The 15,935-nt window shown below is 39.8% G+C and overlaps 1 protein-coding gene across 1 annotated transcript; it reads right to left on the bottom strand.

Moving 5' to 3' along the window:
• Positions 1–161: 161 nt before the first annotated feature.
• On the bottom strand, positions 162–15,915 carry kcnk6 (potassium channel, subfamily K, member 6). The gene is made up of 3 exons (XM_063907578.1): positions 15,495–15,915; positions 7,020–7,412; positions 162–1,444 (listed from the first exon to the last, which is right to left on the bottom strand). Exons 1-3 carry the CDS (start codon positions 15,808–15,810, stop codon positions 1,209–1,211), a joined length of 945 nt encoding a protein of 314 aa, XP_063763648.1. The 5' UTR covers positions 15,811–15,915; the 3' UTR covers positions 162–1,208.
• Positions 15,916–15,935: the final 20 nt, after the last annotated feature.

Raw genomic sequence — 15,935 nt, 5'->3', positions numbered from 1 at the left:
AGTTCTATTCATTGATTTCACAATTTAGAATCGGAGCATACTGTACCACTTTAGAATCACACGTTTTGATGAGTTTGATACAAAAATCCTCTCTGAAAACGAAGAGTAACTAACTAACAAAGAGTACATGCCTATGAGAACAAAGAAAGCATGACAGCCTATTACAGGCAAAAAGTATTTTTAATTTACATCAAAAGTGAATAAATGTTAATCTGCTTTACCACTTAACATCGACATACAGAAAACAAAAAAACAGACGGACGACTCATCTTACAGTATCAAGATATATTTAGCCTTCTCATTCAACGACAACCTCGTGGTAAGAGAACAAAAACCGACATGAACATTAAAGTGCATTTCCATTGTTAATGATCTCTAAATCTCACAACATGATGTTTTTGGTTTTCCATTGAAATGTATTACTTCCTGCATCACCACAAGGAAACACATGTTACAGTCACTTTCTTTTCCTCCATCCCTCTTTTCCAACCCTTTATCCCTTTTTTATTACCCCTATAGTAACATGTTGTGCTTCATACCTGTAAACAGCAGGGGGCAGCACAATAAAGGAGTACTGTGCTGTCTGTTGGTTCTGTCCCAAGGCTGACCCTGAAGACTTCCACACAGGAAGCCTGATTCAACACATCTCAGCCCACATTCGAAGATGTGTTCAAGTGGTGCAGAAGTGAGTAAGGACAATCCTATTTATAGCAGGACTGGACTGCTGGAGGTGATGATGTGCATACGTGAAATATAAAAAGAATTAGCTAGACAATTGAATGAAAGCAAAGGTGTTAAAGCACTGTGTGACATAAAACAACATGACAAAAATGCATGCAAAGTTATCTGAAACAATAAACCATTAGTCAAAAAGTTCATGTGGGTTCCTGAGGCTGTGAACGCAGCATCCAAGCCCTTACAGTGAACGCACCACAGTTACAGCGGTGTGGAGGATGAGGGGGAACAATTGTTATCACATCTTTCATCCCAGGTAGGGTAACGTAGTCTAGTCAGGTTAGTCCGTTCATACTTCCAGAGTAGTTACCACTCAAAGAGTATGGCGTCCTCTCACAAAGGCTACATCTTAAAACTCATCAACTCATCATTAAGCTCTCCTTTTGGGATGTTTTTAACAGAAGACCTAATTCAGATTCAGCCGACAGTCTGGGTGCGAGAGGTAGAGTTTTCTTTCCTCCACCTGCCTCAGCCTAGCCGGTGTTCATGGTGTTGTAGGAGGGCTGGGACCCCGGCTCGAGGGGCTTGATGGCCTTCTTCTCCGTCAGGTCTTTGTGTCCATCCTCCACCATGGGCTCCCGGTCCTCCTCCATGTCGGACTCCTCGCAGCGCGGCAGCTGCAGGAAGGTGGTCAGTCCATGCAGGTCGGCTATCTTGTGGAAGGTGCGCAGCAGCAGGAACATCATCATCAGGCCCACGAACAGGTAGACTGGGGAGGGAGAGAAGGTCACAGGAGGTTCATTTATTTAGCAGAACATCAGAATATTTTCGCAAAAGAAACTCACTGCCTGAAGCTGGCTTTTTTTGGGGATTTTTAGGAATGATCAGAAAGCTTTGAAAAACAATGCGATAGAATAGGAGTGCACCACTATACAATACATGTGGGAAAAAGCCAAAGAGTTCTCTGGACTATTTTGAAATGTTATCAAATATTTGTTCACAGATTTGTATACTTTGTCCATACTACAATCTGAAAATATTTGCTTCTCAGGAACCCCAGAAATTATTTCATTTTATTTTTAAAAGCCTCTAAAAAAGGCATTTAGAATGGAAGTGTACATGCTTAGTAGCATTTCCGCTTCCTCCCTCTTGAAAATGATAGCTGGTAACTGGTGAATCATACTGTGAGAAAACGAAAACACTTGTGAGAAGTTGGTCATCATTACCACTGCAGCAAGGAATTTTCATTTACAGGAATGCATTTATGATCAGATTGAGCTCTCCAGCTGGGGAAACATCAGGTTCAGGAGAAGGCCACACCTTACAGTCGGTCACTAATCCTGCTGGAGCGCATGGGTTAATGTGACTCTACATCATCATTATATAATACAGCATGAGGTATGAGAAAACAACATGGCTGCACCGTGTGAACTGTCTGGCCTTACTGAAGTAAAGGGATTATCCCAGGACACAGAGCAAAATACAGCAACTTCCTGTGTGAACACAAAAGCTGAATTGGGTTTTCCCAAATGTAGGTCCATTGGCGGGAAGAAGTGTAGCAGAGAGATACTAAAAGTGTGTCCTAAATGGCCACAGAAACCAAATGTATTAACCCAGCAGATTACAGTTATTTCTGAAAGTATTTCTAGTGTTTGTTTGATATCACTGTAGCGCTCTCTGACGGAGACCACAGGAAACAAAGCAACAGCATGCCTACTTTTGGAGAAAAGAGGTCATTCCAGCCCTGATTCAATTAGAGAGAAAACACAGACGCTGAACAACAAGAGCAAGACTGAGAATAACTCCATCATGTGACGATGAAGGCTCTAAAACAAGAACAAAGAATCACTGGGACCCTGAACAGGGATTTATGAAGAGGCACATTTACACTGATCATCTGAATCATGTTAGTGAGAAGATTCCCAAATGGTTGCCAATAAGAGATGATGTTTCCTGACCATGCCGTCAAGCCTAAACACTTTTCAATTAGTTTCGTTACCAAAACGCTCAAATTCAAAACATCAAAATGTAGGCGTAATGTCCTTTACACTTTTACCACAAAACATGAATTCCATTTCTAATTCTATTTATTCTATATCTAAAAAACCCAATAAATACCAGTTCAAAAGTTGCCTAACTACAAAAGTAAAACCTATAAAACCTGACACCTGCTGCCAATAGTTCTAAGTTGCATGCAGAATTCACTTTGCATGTCAATTAATGTGATCACAAGATGTCCTTATCTAACCCTAACCCGATTTCAATATGTGAAAAGCACACAAATAAAAAGATAGCGCAGCACAGTTTTATGATGAGATGAGGGCTCTGTGAGGCTGTACTGAGGCACAGCGTGTTTGAACACAGCAACAGTATTATTATTGAGGATCCATTCCATTCCATTGGATCTTCATAGTGAACAATAGTGACACAATGCCAAATGTTCTCTTGTTTTAAACTGAGTTGTGTTGATCACAATACAGCAGACCTTTTTGGCCCCTCCAGGCACCTGTACATGTACACCCCCCCCCCCCCCGTAACCAGGGCGCACTTTTTTCGAAAAAGAAAAAACTATAAAAGATGTCCAATAGTGGCCGTAGCAGATGTGGCGTCTTTGTTGTTTGGGTTCTTATGATTCCTTTTTCAATGTTACAGTACAATGTAGGATTCACCAAACCCTGTTTTCTACAGAACTGATGATCCAAACACCCTCATGGCGGCACTCTCTTAGTCCTTGAATAAAAACTACATTTAAACATGTCAACTTTCTCACTGAGCATATTCTGATATATATGTGTTGATATTTGAAATTAAGATTAGCAGATTAATCCATAACAAATGATTGTTAGCTGCATCCCTACAGTGGTTGATTTCAGATATGGACATATTTATGTCTGAATGGAAGAGATGGCGCCATCATACTAGTCATGCCACATAAATGCTGTTGCACCAACTTCCAGGTTTCAGAGAGTTTCTGAAAAAAAGCAAGAAACATATATAAAAAGCTACTTTTACTTCTGGGCACATTTAATTCAGCTCCATGAAAGTTCCCGCAGTCAGAGTGAGCACCAAATAAGAGTGTGACATCTAATAAATACCTAAGAGTACAGTTTCATTTCTAAGGGACCCACCTCTCCCTGGAAACAAGGAACAGTGAGAGGTGCTACTTCTCAAGAGGAGGGGGAAAGTCAGATTCCCCTCAGTGCACAACCACAAACATCACCCTGAAAACATCTGTGTTAGCCTCTCAAGACAAACTTTTCAAACAGTACTTCCTCTGGAATATTAATGCAAAACTTTTTGCACATCTGCACAGACTAGTCATAACCCAAGCAATATCTTTCCTGTCACGTGGGTTTTCTAAGCTGCCTATCCAGGGGATTTCCTGCTTTCTCTGCCCAACAACAAACGCTGCCTCATGTTTTTCCGCTCTCGATGAAGAGGAATTTCTGCACCAGACAGATCCTGTAGTGAGGTCAGTGTGATCCGTCCCCTCCCGACACCTTTCTCTGTGCCTCTGCCGGGTCACATATAATAACGGACACCTCTCGTCTGCAGCTCTGCAGGCATGTAGCAGCTCTGTGTGACCTCACAGCACACAGCCACAGCAGGCTGAGTGAGTCATGTGACCCCTGATAAAGTTTTCACTCTCACACACACAGACACACAGAAGAGCAGCAGGTATTATATTCTCAGCAAAGACCTCAAATTAGATAACAATAACAGGGTGGGAATGTAAAAATCTTACAATGTCCCTGTGTTAGTTGAAAAAGACTTAAAATATGTGTGGATGTTTGAGACTGTAGAAACACATGTTCATAAATGAAATCCTGATAAAGAATTAAATGAATAAATCATAATTACTAATAAATTAAGCCGACAAACCTTTCATCCCCAGCAGCTTTAAGCCAATTCAATAATAAGAAGGTTTAGAACAGAAAATGAATGCGTGTTGGTTAATTTTAGAATGGGGTTTCCCAGAAAGCAACGTGGCACCGATTTTCATTTAATGAAGTCATGTCCATTAATCACATCATCAGAAGGCAAAAGGTAAAGAAACATGTTTTATGCCAAACCTACGCTACGTCGGTAAGATATGAACGATTACTATCATTATTTCCTCTAAAAGTTGTTTGTAGTTGTGTTGCAGGAAACCTCAATAAATATGTTGTTGCCCCCATATGTTATTTTTTGGTTGAAGTGGCCCTCGATAGATGCTAGGAATGTGGTTAAATAAAGTTGCTGTTCCTGTTTTGTCATTTAGACATTTAGAAAGTGTGTGAGTCTGTGTGTGTGTATTTGTGGGGGGGAGACAAAAAAAGAAAGGCCAACATAAATTTGGTTTAGTTACACGTTTGGCTAAAATCAGGTTACTGTAGCTCCTGTGTGTTAGCATAGCTCATAACATTAAACTACTTCACTAATTACAAATTGCCCTGTGGAGATTTCTTGTACACCAAATAAAAGTCATGTTCACATTAGGTGTCACGTTAATGCATTGTCCATCCTCGAGGCCTAACACGCGTTTAATGCACTTTGTTTCTGATGATCCGCGGCTCAGCTGCCACACAAGGCACACAAACCAGAAACACTGCGATGAAAAAAGACCCATAGCCATCTGAAATTATTTGTCTTATTGCTAGCTAATGTAACTGCATGATTCTTTGCTCTTCTGGGTTTATGTCCTCATGATTACTTACTTATTTGAAGTTGTTTGGATATACAGTAAACGTCAGCTAATTGTAATTTAATGATGCGTAGACCACAGCGTTGCTAGCGTTAACGCATGTGACTCGAAACCCAAGAAGTGGCGGCACGAGCACATCCCAGACTCTGCATTTTATTTTTATTTTTTACTGCAAAGTGTGCAATCATAACTGGAAAGCTCTTGAAAGTAAGCAAGTCAGGCATTTGACCGTTTTTTGTTACATGTCTACGGTAGATTTTATCTGTGAGTTCTGATCACTCAACAACAATTTAGAATTTAGAGTACATTTGTTTGCTCAGTAAACAGGTGTGGATGGGTTTTACATTTGTTCCCGGATCAAGATGAGACAACACCTTCTTATCAAACATATATATCAGATGACCAGGCATTAAAATAAGGAAGTGTGTGAGCCTGAAACTGTGACTGTAGAATCTCTTAGACTAAACATTAACCACTTAGACACCACAGAAAAAAGTGCCTAAAAAAGACAAAACAGGTAAAAGAAACCCCTCCAGTTTTAGGATCTAATATAATGATAAAAACGACACTATTCTCACAAATACTGTATACTGAGGATACTGATGGACTGAGAATAGCCAGCCAGTTTTTAAAGTTGTTAAACATTCAAAGGGCAAACGTGACTTTAAGGATATAATATGAAACATTTCTGCAATAAACTAGATTAATGGTACATATTTTCTTGACTTGTTTATTATCCCACATTTTTCTTAGTACTTTCAAACCTAGAGAAATATGTCATTTTAAAAATCAAGTTAAAACTTTTTATCCAGTTTAAGTCCACATTTTCCAATAGAATTGTAAGAACATTTCTAACTATAGTTGAACAGGATGAAGGATTTCAGTCGTTGGACCTCAGTAAGTTATCACAGAAACATTCTGAGCAAATGTTTACTGTTAGCTAGCAGTTAGCCCAATCAACCTAAGTCTGCCGAACTGCATCAGGGAAACAGATTTAGCTCATGAAGCTTCAGTGTTTTTTAATGGTTTTAATACTCGAGTATGGTTTTTTTGGACACTAGATAACCTCTGTGGAAAATTTGGCTCCCAGCACAGACCTCCTGAACGCCTGGAGCTGACGTAATCAGAGAAAGAAGCTGAACTAACAAAAGAAGCAAATGCGCTCCAGGCTGTTCGTTTTGTGATGAGCAAAGTTGGTGAAACACTGATTTCTTTTTATGTGAAAGTACTTTTTCTTTAGTTTTTCTCAGATTTAATCTGCTGGGAAGTTTGTGGACTCATTAAAGAGGAGACCTCTGTGGGAAATTTGGCTCCTGCTAAAAACCTCCCAAAGCATGAACAATGAAGTAATCCTAACAGAGCAGACAGCAATGAAAAACTCCAACATTACCTTACGACACCAAAACAACTATTGTCTTTGTTATGTTAAGGGCCGGAGCACCTAGTGGCCGACAATGACATTGTAACCATTTGGAAGTTCTTTGGTCAAGTCTGTTCCTGTACATTTTTTATAATAAAAAAAGTACAGTTTTGCTGCAGTATAGTTCATAAATCAGAAATACTTTATTTATCCCAAACTGGGAAATTTTATAAATGGACAAATTTTACAAATGGACAAATTCAATTTCTGAAGGAAGGAAATATTAAAAAATGCACTCACCCATGACAGAGACCTGGTACAGCGGCCTGTACGGCTGCCTTGGCTGAGTCCCCGGGACAAAATCTCCCAGTCCGATGGTGCACAGCGAGATGAAGCAGAAGTAGATTCCATCCAGGAAGGACCATGACACCTCCAACTTGCTGAACACAGCCGCCGGTGCCACGAAGAAACACAGCACCACCAGGACCAGTAGCAACAGGAAGTGGACGATGGTGGCCAGCCGAGGCTCCAGGCCGGAGCGCTGCAGGAGCCCGACGGGGGCGAGGACCAAGGGAAACATGATCCTCTGCACGCAGGCGGTGAGCACCAGCATGGTGAAGGGGACTCCAATCAGGGCGTAGAGGATGGAGAAAGCTTTACCAGTGTCCGACAGAGGAGTGGTGTGTCCATAACCTGCAGAGGAAGGAAGACGGGCGGCACAAGAGGAAGACGATTCAAATGAAAAACATCTGGCAGTATTTAAATTAATATTAAATGTCTTAAAGCCTTGAGCCCTGAGACAGACAGATCCATATTTCTTTATGTGTTCTTCCTTTTTTACTCAAATTAGCTGCACAAGTATTCTTTATGAATTACACTGCAATATGTTACCTAGAACAGCAATATTTTTGTATCATGGTATTCCTTTTACCGCCAGATTTGTTTCCAATACACAGACCAAATTGCACACCTGTCTTACTTATATTAGGAAATATCATATTTTTAGAGCAAGTCCCAGGATTAAGGTTACATAACAGTTCATATGTCTCCTGTCGGTACCACTGAATGAGACTGCCTGTACAGTGCTATTACATTCCTTATAGATGTCAGTACTAGCAGAAAAAAACAAGTAAACTCAATTTCTGACACAGCAGTAAAGCTACTGGATCTGTAAGACTGGTTGGAACAGTAGCATATTATTGGCTCTTGATTGAAAACACCTGAAAATCAGTAGCAGTGTTCAGTATCTGCAAACTAAAGCTGGGATCAAGAAAATAAATCCCAAATTCACACAAAATGATTTCACATAAATACCTGTCCAGCCTGAGACATCCTCTACCTATCATCTAAAATGTTTGCACGCGTGTGAATAAATGCATACGTGTACCTGGTCGCAGTCATTGCAAGTTCACGCTAAGTTTTTTAGCATTTTCATATATGCAGTTTAGCCACTTCCAAGTTTACAAATCAGGAAAACAAACAAACATCAAATCATATTCCAGGGGGGACATTCTCTACCAGGCAGCACTGAAACTTTGGTAATAGAAAGGAGCCACTGACTGGTCCAGGGGTACGGTCGAATTGTCAACAAATAAATCCAGAGTTCCGGTTTCTTTTCTTCCTCTCCAGAAAAAAAGGAGAGTAAAAGAAAGGATGTAATTCAGAAATCTGTTTCAGTGTCAGCCTGCTGCCTGCTGCCTGCCACTTGTCCACCAGCAGACCCACCGGACATCCATCACCTATTTAAAAAAGTGTGTGAAAATTACACATATTCACCAATTACATCCAATCATGCTTATACAACATGTTTTAGAGTGCAATGTAACAATGTTAAATATATTTTAAATAAATGAAAGAAAACATACTGGATTAATGGAGCTATGCTGGATATACTATAAAAGTAGGATAAATAATGTCACTCAACATAAGAGCTAAAAGACTTAACACAATAACATCTTTAATATGATGAAGCTCTGCTCATCCCTGGCTGGATTTGTGCGATGTGTTTAAACTGCCAGGCTCTCTTAGGAGTCCAACAGACTCGCTCAGAACAAAGCTTTCTTTATCAAGTCAGCCCGCAGGTTGTTATCTGTCATCAGCAACACACAGGAGCAGACACAGACATGTTGGTTGGATGTATATCTGGAATCACACGACCTGTGTTTGTCTACAGAAATGGGCCGGGGGAATGATGTTTTTGTTTAAACTGGACCTCCTATCTTTGGATTAGCCATGAATACTGTCATTGTAAAGACAATTTGAGCTTTACAACAGCTGTTCAGAAACCTGGGAGTGATGTCAAAGAGAATACGTCGATATTTAACTCAGACTATGGCTTATCACATTGTTTTTGTTGACCCTGAGACTTATGTCTGGGGAGATAACACATCTCTGCAAAAACAAACTTGCATGATGTCAGCGGGTGCTGAAAGACTGGGATGGTGATGCCCCCTTACAGCAGAGTATTTAACACATTAAGCACTTTTAACCAAAGCCCCGTTTAAAAAGCACCTCTAGGCAGTTGGCCATGCCTATGAGCAATTTGGGTTTCAGTATTTTGCCAAAGACTTCTACATGTTGACTGCAGGGGCTGGGGATCCAACCACTGACTTTCTAATCAGTAGCCAACAATACAGTGGTGCTGTGATTACATATTTGTGTAAGTTGAACAGGAAGTTAGCATTGCAAGGGTTCCATGGACATACAAACAATGGGATTTCCCCATATTTGGTATATTGCAGAAAATAAGCTCTGTGGCCAATACACGTTTATGATAGCTAACAGATTTTGTTCAGCAGGATAATGTCCACATGTTTTCACTAATTTATGATTTTTGAAGCATAAATGCAATCAGCAGAAGTAAAAGCTAACTGTTGCATTGGGCATGCACCAGTGGGGTATTTACTATTTCCTTGGTAACAGGAAGTGGTAGAATGCTAAGACTTATCCAGGTTTTAGGACTTATTCTTGCCCCCTAAAAGGATACTGCAGATTTTAGTCATCTGCCAAAACATGCACAAGTTCAGTTGAACGGTTTGTACAATGAATTACTGTGAAGTATATAAAACACAGAAACACAGAAACTCTACACCACGCCGCAATGATGCTCTGTGCCATCCGTTTAGCTCTCGTTTAACTTTGGTTTCACTAGGAGACGCAACATTGACGCTGGTATTAATTTGAGTATGACGGACTGTGTCCTGGAAACACTCACTGTAGCAGAACCACCACTGAACCAGTTTTGAGAGGTTTGCCGTCTGTCTGTGGACAGATGTGTCACCACATAGGGTGGCACGCATGCGAAAAAGCATTCACATTGCCTCACAAATGGGTAGTTGAGATATAAATGTAGGCTGCCCCCTGTTTAATGACCCTGGCCCAATTTGTTTCTGTGGCTGATGTGATGGAATCTAGTTTATGGTTTGATAACATTTTCCAGTTCAATAATTCACTCATTTCTAAGGAAAGTTTGCTTTGTGGCAAATGACGTGGTGTCATTGACACACTTTTTTCACCTTTAATTCTCACTCAAAAGTAACAATTTCTTCTAAGATTTTGTCAGCTTCTTTCTAGCTTCATGGTACTTTAGCTTTTCTTGAAGCCACACATTATAGCATGGAAATCTCTCTGCAGGCTAAATTAAGGACATGAAACCTGTTTAGACACATATTAGACACAGACACATGCTTTCTGTTTTCATTGATATCTTCCTAGTTAGACATTGTGGTTGGACTTTATGTTTATCTCTTCACTTGTTGAAAATAATTCCTTGCGCGTCTTTAAATGACCCAATAAAGGAACAAAGTAGGCATGCTCCAAAAAGGGTTTTGTCCACTAGAACTGACTGTTTCGCATCTCTCTGTCTCCTTGTTGTAATTGTGTGTCTTTGTAGTCATTTGTGTTTACTTTAGTCATTTTGTGTCTCCTAGTAGTTGTTTTGCCTCTCTTTGAGAATACCCTGTGGGTCTCATTTAATGTTCTACCCCTGGGAATCAGACAGGTTATTACAAACTCATAGTTTCAATAAACAGTTAAACAGGCAGACGTTAAAATGACTACCTTATCAGTCTAAAGTACACTTCAGGAATCATATTTTACAGGAACTTATGGTTCCACTTTAGCATAGCGTACATACAGTAGTTTCACAGACACAGTTATTGGATGAGGTATGATAATGTGCCATATAAATTACATTTGAAGGAAGTGTCACGTAAGTAAAAAAGCAGTATTATGCAGATGTGTTTTGCATCTCCTGAACATAAAGGTCACTTCTGTTCTGCATATCCCATGTGAGAGTCAGCACGTCTGTTAATGTGGCCATGTGTTTTTCATAGTAGTTGCTACTCAACGTATTGCTTAAATAGCACAGAAGCTTGAATAAAGCCCCCAGCAGCTTCTCTGTGTGATGTCATCATGACACAGCAGTATTTTGGTACTTGGACTCTGGCAGTGCCGGTCCGAAATTCCCAAACCTTTGGGCTAAGTCCAAGCCAAGTCACAAAGTACATAAGAAAATTGCATATCAAGTCATCCCAAGTTCTAAATGGCTCAGCAATTGGAAAAATACAAGATCCGATACAAACTACTTCTATCTTAAATTGTAGAAATCTATTTAAAAAGTGAATCAACTACTTCATCTACTCTTAACATAATTATTCCTTACTATATAACTCAAATTGTCCCTTTTATTTATTTCTATCAGGAAGAAGTGATGGATCAAATTTGGAATCATTAAAATGTATGCTACATTTATTTGAAAAATGATTGTTTATTTCGACTCAACTTCACTGAATGTTTTCCTATTTTTACTGTCTCTTTTTCTTTTCTGGCAAGCTGTAAACTGTTCAAATGTGCAAGAAGGCCCTCCGTATCAATCTGCTTCCCAAAACATCCTGTTTCAACAGAAAATGCTGCAAATTAAGGCAACAGGGTAGCGGTTCACTGTGACCTTTAGGATGACAAATGAAACCGTAGATGCAGGTTATGCTTTATATCTGGTACATTCTAGTAAATTCTGCCATGATCATCTGAATTGATAACACTAAACTCCTGTGTGGCCACGCTGCTGTGGCTCTGCACAAACAAATGAGTGTAATTGAAATTGAAGCAGGGTGTTGTTTAGTACAGTGTGTATGCAAAGAAACAATTCCTGAGAGTTATAAAATAGGATAATTCCGTTGCCAATTAGGTAAAGATAATATTTGGAAAAAGAACATGCAGTTATTTTGCGAGAGAGATGGTTCTTGATCTTGTGACCATGCGACTGACCCTCTGGATTCAAGTACAAAGACTTCAGATCTTTTAAGGGCAGTGTGAGCAAAAGTGTAAGGCTTGGTTATCACAGTGATCACAATATCAAACATCTCCATAACATCTGATGAGAATGGTAACCGATCCCATGGTGGGTTGGATCTGAATGACTGTACTAATGTAGTCAACACAAAAGCGGTCTCCAGTGATGTAACATTTCACTTTTGTAAAGTTGCAGGGCTTGAGAGGGCACCGAATCCAACAATTCCCATGGTGCAACTTGATGTGGTATTTTATTTCACCCTCATCTTGCCAACTCCACTCCATAAAGCTAGCTCTCATCAACTTGAAGCCTCAGGGCCCAAGTCCCAAGCCCTGTCCATGGGGGTTATTTTCTCAGACATTTTACAAATGTTTTACAGACTGGGTAGTATTCCTCTTCTTGATAAATGATCTGTGCATCATGAGAAAACTTTTGTTTCAGAGGCACTCATTCAAGTTTTCAAGCCCATCAGGTTTAACATGCTTAATGATAACATATTTACATGGCAGCAGCATTTTAAGCAGTAAAATCAAAGAGCATTTCATGTAAACCTTATGATAAAGTGGTCTGTGATCAAGTAGTTCCGACTAACTACTGCTATTTAAAATCTTAATGAAAGATGGAACATTTGTCTCTACCATACCGATCTACATTATGGAACTTTAAACAGCCGGCCAGAAAGTAAAAAAAGAAGGATCTACAATGCCAAAAATGGTTGATCGATTCATACAAAGTTTGTTTTATTGTAATCATTTCCTGTAATATGCTGCGTGAATAATGCCAATTTTCCAGCCTCTGGAGGGGATTTAGGCAATTCTCCTTCAAACTTCCTTGCAAAATATATCTATTTAAAGTATATGTGAGAATCAACAAACAATGGCAGATGGAACTCTAAAACTCCCATGTGTTATCCTTTATAGCCTTCTGCACAGTAAAAACAAGTAAAAAAGCAGAATTTTATAAATGCTCATTTCAAACCACCTTCAGTTCTACAGCTAGCTTAACATTGTCTGACTCTGCTGAGGTAACCAAACCAATGAAACAGGAACTCTGTAGTGATGTCACAACAAAAAAAATACTCTAGAACCAAATCGATGCCAAAATTCTGAAAGTGACTTTTTCCTAACAGTACTGCTGGTTTCGAGGTGTTAAGGTAACGTCAGGACACGAGACTAAAGGCGTCCTGGGCGTTTAGAATTTTTCCAATCCAGTTGAGATTTAACCACACCCATGTCCACATTAGCGCCATGGACGTATAAACAGAGTGTGCCATCCCCATGTTAACAACGCTGAAGTTATATCACCAACTACCCCTACCCATGATCCCTCCCTCTCACTTCTTGCCACTTAGAAACAACTTCCCTGCGGGGTGAGCCGACTGCAACTCCGGAGTCCCACCTTTGGTAGCCAGTATAGCAAATACCATTGCAGACCGTGCAAGTTTTGGAAAGTAACAAAGTACAGATACTCAAATACTGTATTAAAAACAAGTTATTGGGCTACATATTGTTTGCTAATTTATTATTTCTTAAACTAATGGTGAATTAATATTAAAAGATCAATTAACATTACCTCAGCTATGCATAACTGTGATTGTCTTTCAAATAAAAAAGCGCTATTTTCATAAATCTACTTTGAACAAGATGCTCTATGAAGCGAATGTAGCTGTCAATTTCCTCATAGTTCTACATTGTGAACAACAAATCTGCACTGAAATCGACAGGAGGACAGCTGGTTAACATTAGCCGTAAGCAGAGATTGAAAGGAGATTCCATAAAGTATAGGTATATAATGATGGTTCATAGCTCCATTCAGTAGAAAGCACTATTAGTCAAAGTTAAATTGATCATGTGTGTAAATGTAGTTTTGTAATATTGAGATGAAAAACCCTGAATAAATACAGTGGTTTGAAGATGATGTTTTCACAGCAATATAAAACAGATATTAAAGAGACCATTTTGACAGGTTAAACATTGGAACAAAAACCAGAATGCAAACTAAAATGAATGAGGAGCTGTTGAAGTCGGTTGGATTTAAAGTTCAGTCTTTGTATTCCACCACAGTATGGAATTACACATTTTTAGAATGTGGTCTTTTCCTGGAAATGATATTAACTGATAAATGTCTGGTATTGAGACAACCGTACCCTGCTGAGACCAATGAGGCCTTTCACAAGAGTCAACGACAACTTGTTCATTAGGTTGCCCATGCTACGTGAATTTATAGGTCACATTGCTAATTAGCATGGACACAACAAGACCACTTCACACCAACACATGAGTCCCCGATCCCACACTTCAGCCTCCTAGGATGAGTAATGTGAGAACCACAGTATGGGGACCTTTTGACTCACCTCATGACAAAGAGACCTACAGAGCTGCTGGTCACAGATAAAAGTGTTACAAATGACCCCCCAAGGACATATACGCAAATGTATATACTGTACATGTAGAAATAAACATATATTACATATATTGCAGTGATGAAAAGTAACTACAAAGTACATTTATTCAAGTACAGTACTTAAGTACTTCTTTTGAAATACACGTGTATAATTCTTGAGTATTTCCATTTAATGCTACTTTATACTACCACTCCACTGCATTTCAGACGCAAATATTGTACTTTTTACTTCACTACATTTACTTTAACACTCAGTCATACTGTTACATGTAGAAAAACAGAATACTACAATAACTAAATTAATAAAATACTGTCAAAAGATCCTTTCCGCATAAGTACTTTTATTTGTGATACTTGAAGTACATTTAGCTGATAATATTTATGTACTTTAGATTATTCTGAAATGGGCCACTGTACAGAGTGAGCACTTTTACTTTTTGTACTTTAAGTACATTGTGATGCTAATACTTTTTACTTTTTTTTAACTTTTTTTATTTTTTAAATCAGTGCTTTTTAAGTAGAGTATTGTGAGACCACAGCATTTGTACTTTTACTTAAGTAATGGGTCAGATTACACATTCCAACACTGATGCATTGCAGTAGTTCTTAAGTGGACTTCAAGTGATTTCAGTGAAGTCGGTGCTGAGTTTGCTCTTTGTTGTGGTGTGGCATCCATCTCCTTTTTAAATCTTCATTTTCACTGTTGCGATTTGTTTGTTGTGGGGCAGGATGCAAAAGTGAAACGTGTTGTACTTGAAATCAATCTTTGTTAGAAAAATAAAGCGAGACCTCAAACACAATAATTAATTTCTATTTGGCGCAAGTGTCACACACCACCCGGCCTCCCCCTACAGTCTGTCACATCCACGACACGTGGCAAAATAACGCCCTAAATTAATGACCAGGATTTTGCTGTTCCATCCCCAAAAATGTGATCCCATTTTTCGGACTGCTTTGTGTTGTTTTGTTTATGGGGGAATGGCACAGCAAGGTCTTTGTCATGAGGCTGCGTCCAGCGCAAAAACGCCACCAAGTAACTTTCTGAAAACTTTTCCTGTGTGGTTTAGTCAGGCACTCACCGACAGTAGTGACCAGAGTGTTGGCGAAGAACATGGAGGATATCAGGTCCCAGTTGGAGTTGGTGGAGGAGTTCCTGAGCACCGAGACGCCGTACTTGTTGGCCGCCAGCACTTTGACCATAAAGCGTTCGAGCGCCGCGTCGTTCACGCAGCTCAGGTTCAGGAACTCCTGCTTCAGGGCTTCTAGCTCGTTGCGCATCTTGTCCTCCATCGGCCGCTCGATGCTGGAGAACACCAGGGCTCCGAACAGCAGGTATATGACATAAAACAGGATGAATCCTGTAATCAGCAGCCACGACCTGCCTACAGAATGCATGTCTGCTTGACTTCGGGATTACATCCGTGGAGCTCCTCTCAGGGCTTCCCTCTCTGTGACTGCTTTCTCTTCCTCCCTGTGTGAGTGCGTGGGGAACAGATTTTGGGGGCTGTCCTAATTGAACT

The sequence above is a fragment of the Eleginops maclovinus genome, chromosome 18 (genome assembly GCF_036324505.1).
Source record: "Eleginops maclovinus isolate JMC-PN-2008 ecotype Puerto Natales chromosome 18, JC_Emac_rtc_rv5, whole genome shotgun sequence".
In the NCBI taxonomy this organism is placed as follows: domain Eukaryota; kingdom Metazoa; phylum Chordata; class Actinopteri; order Perciformes; family Eleginopidae; genus Eleginops; species Eleginops maclovinus.
The sequence above is the reverse complement of the archived record's forward strand: the minus strand, read 5'-3'. Positions and strand labels throughout refer to the sequence as shown.

Coding starts and splice junctions, on each gene's coding strand:
- kcnk6 (XM_063907578.1), bottom strand. CDS start 15,810: ATGCATTCTGTAGGCAGGTCGTGGCTGCTGATTACAGGATTCATCCTG. Junction 7,413..15,494: donor CACTCTGGTCACTACTGTCG/GTGAGTGCCTGA, acceptor CTTCCTCTGCAG/GTTATGGACACACCACTCCT. Junction 1,445..7,019: donor GTACCAGGTCTCTGTCATGG/GTGAGTGCATTT, acceptor CTCCCTCCCCAG/TCTACCTGTTCGTGGGCCTG.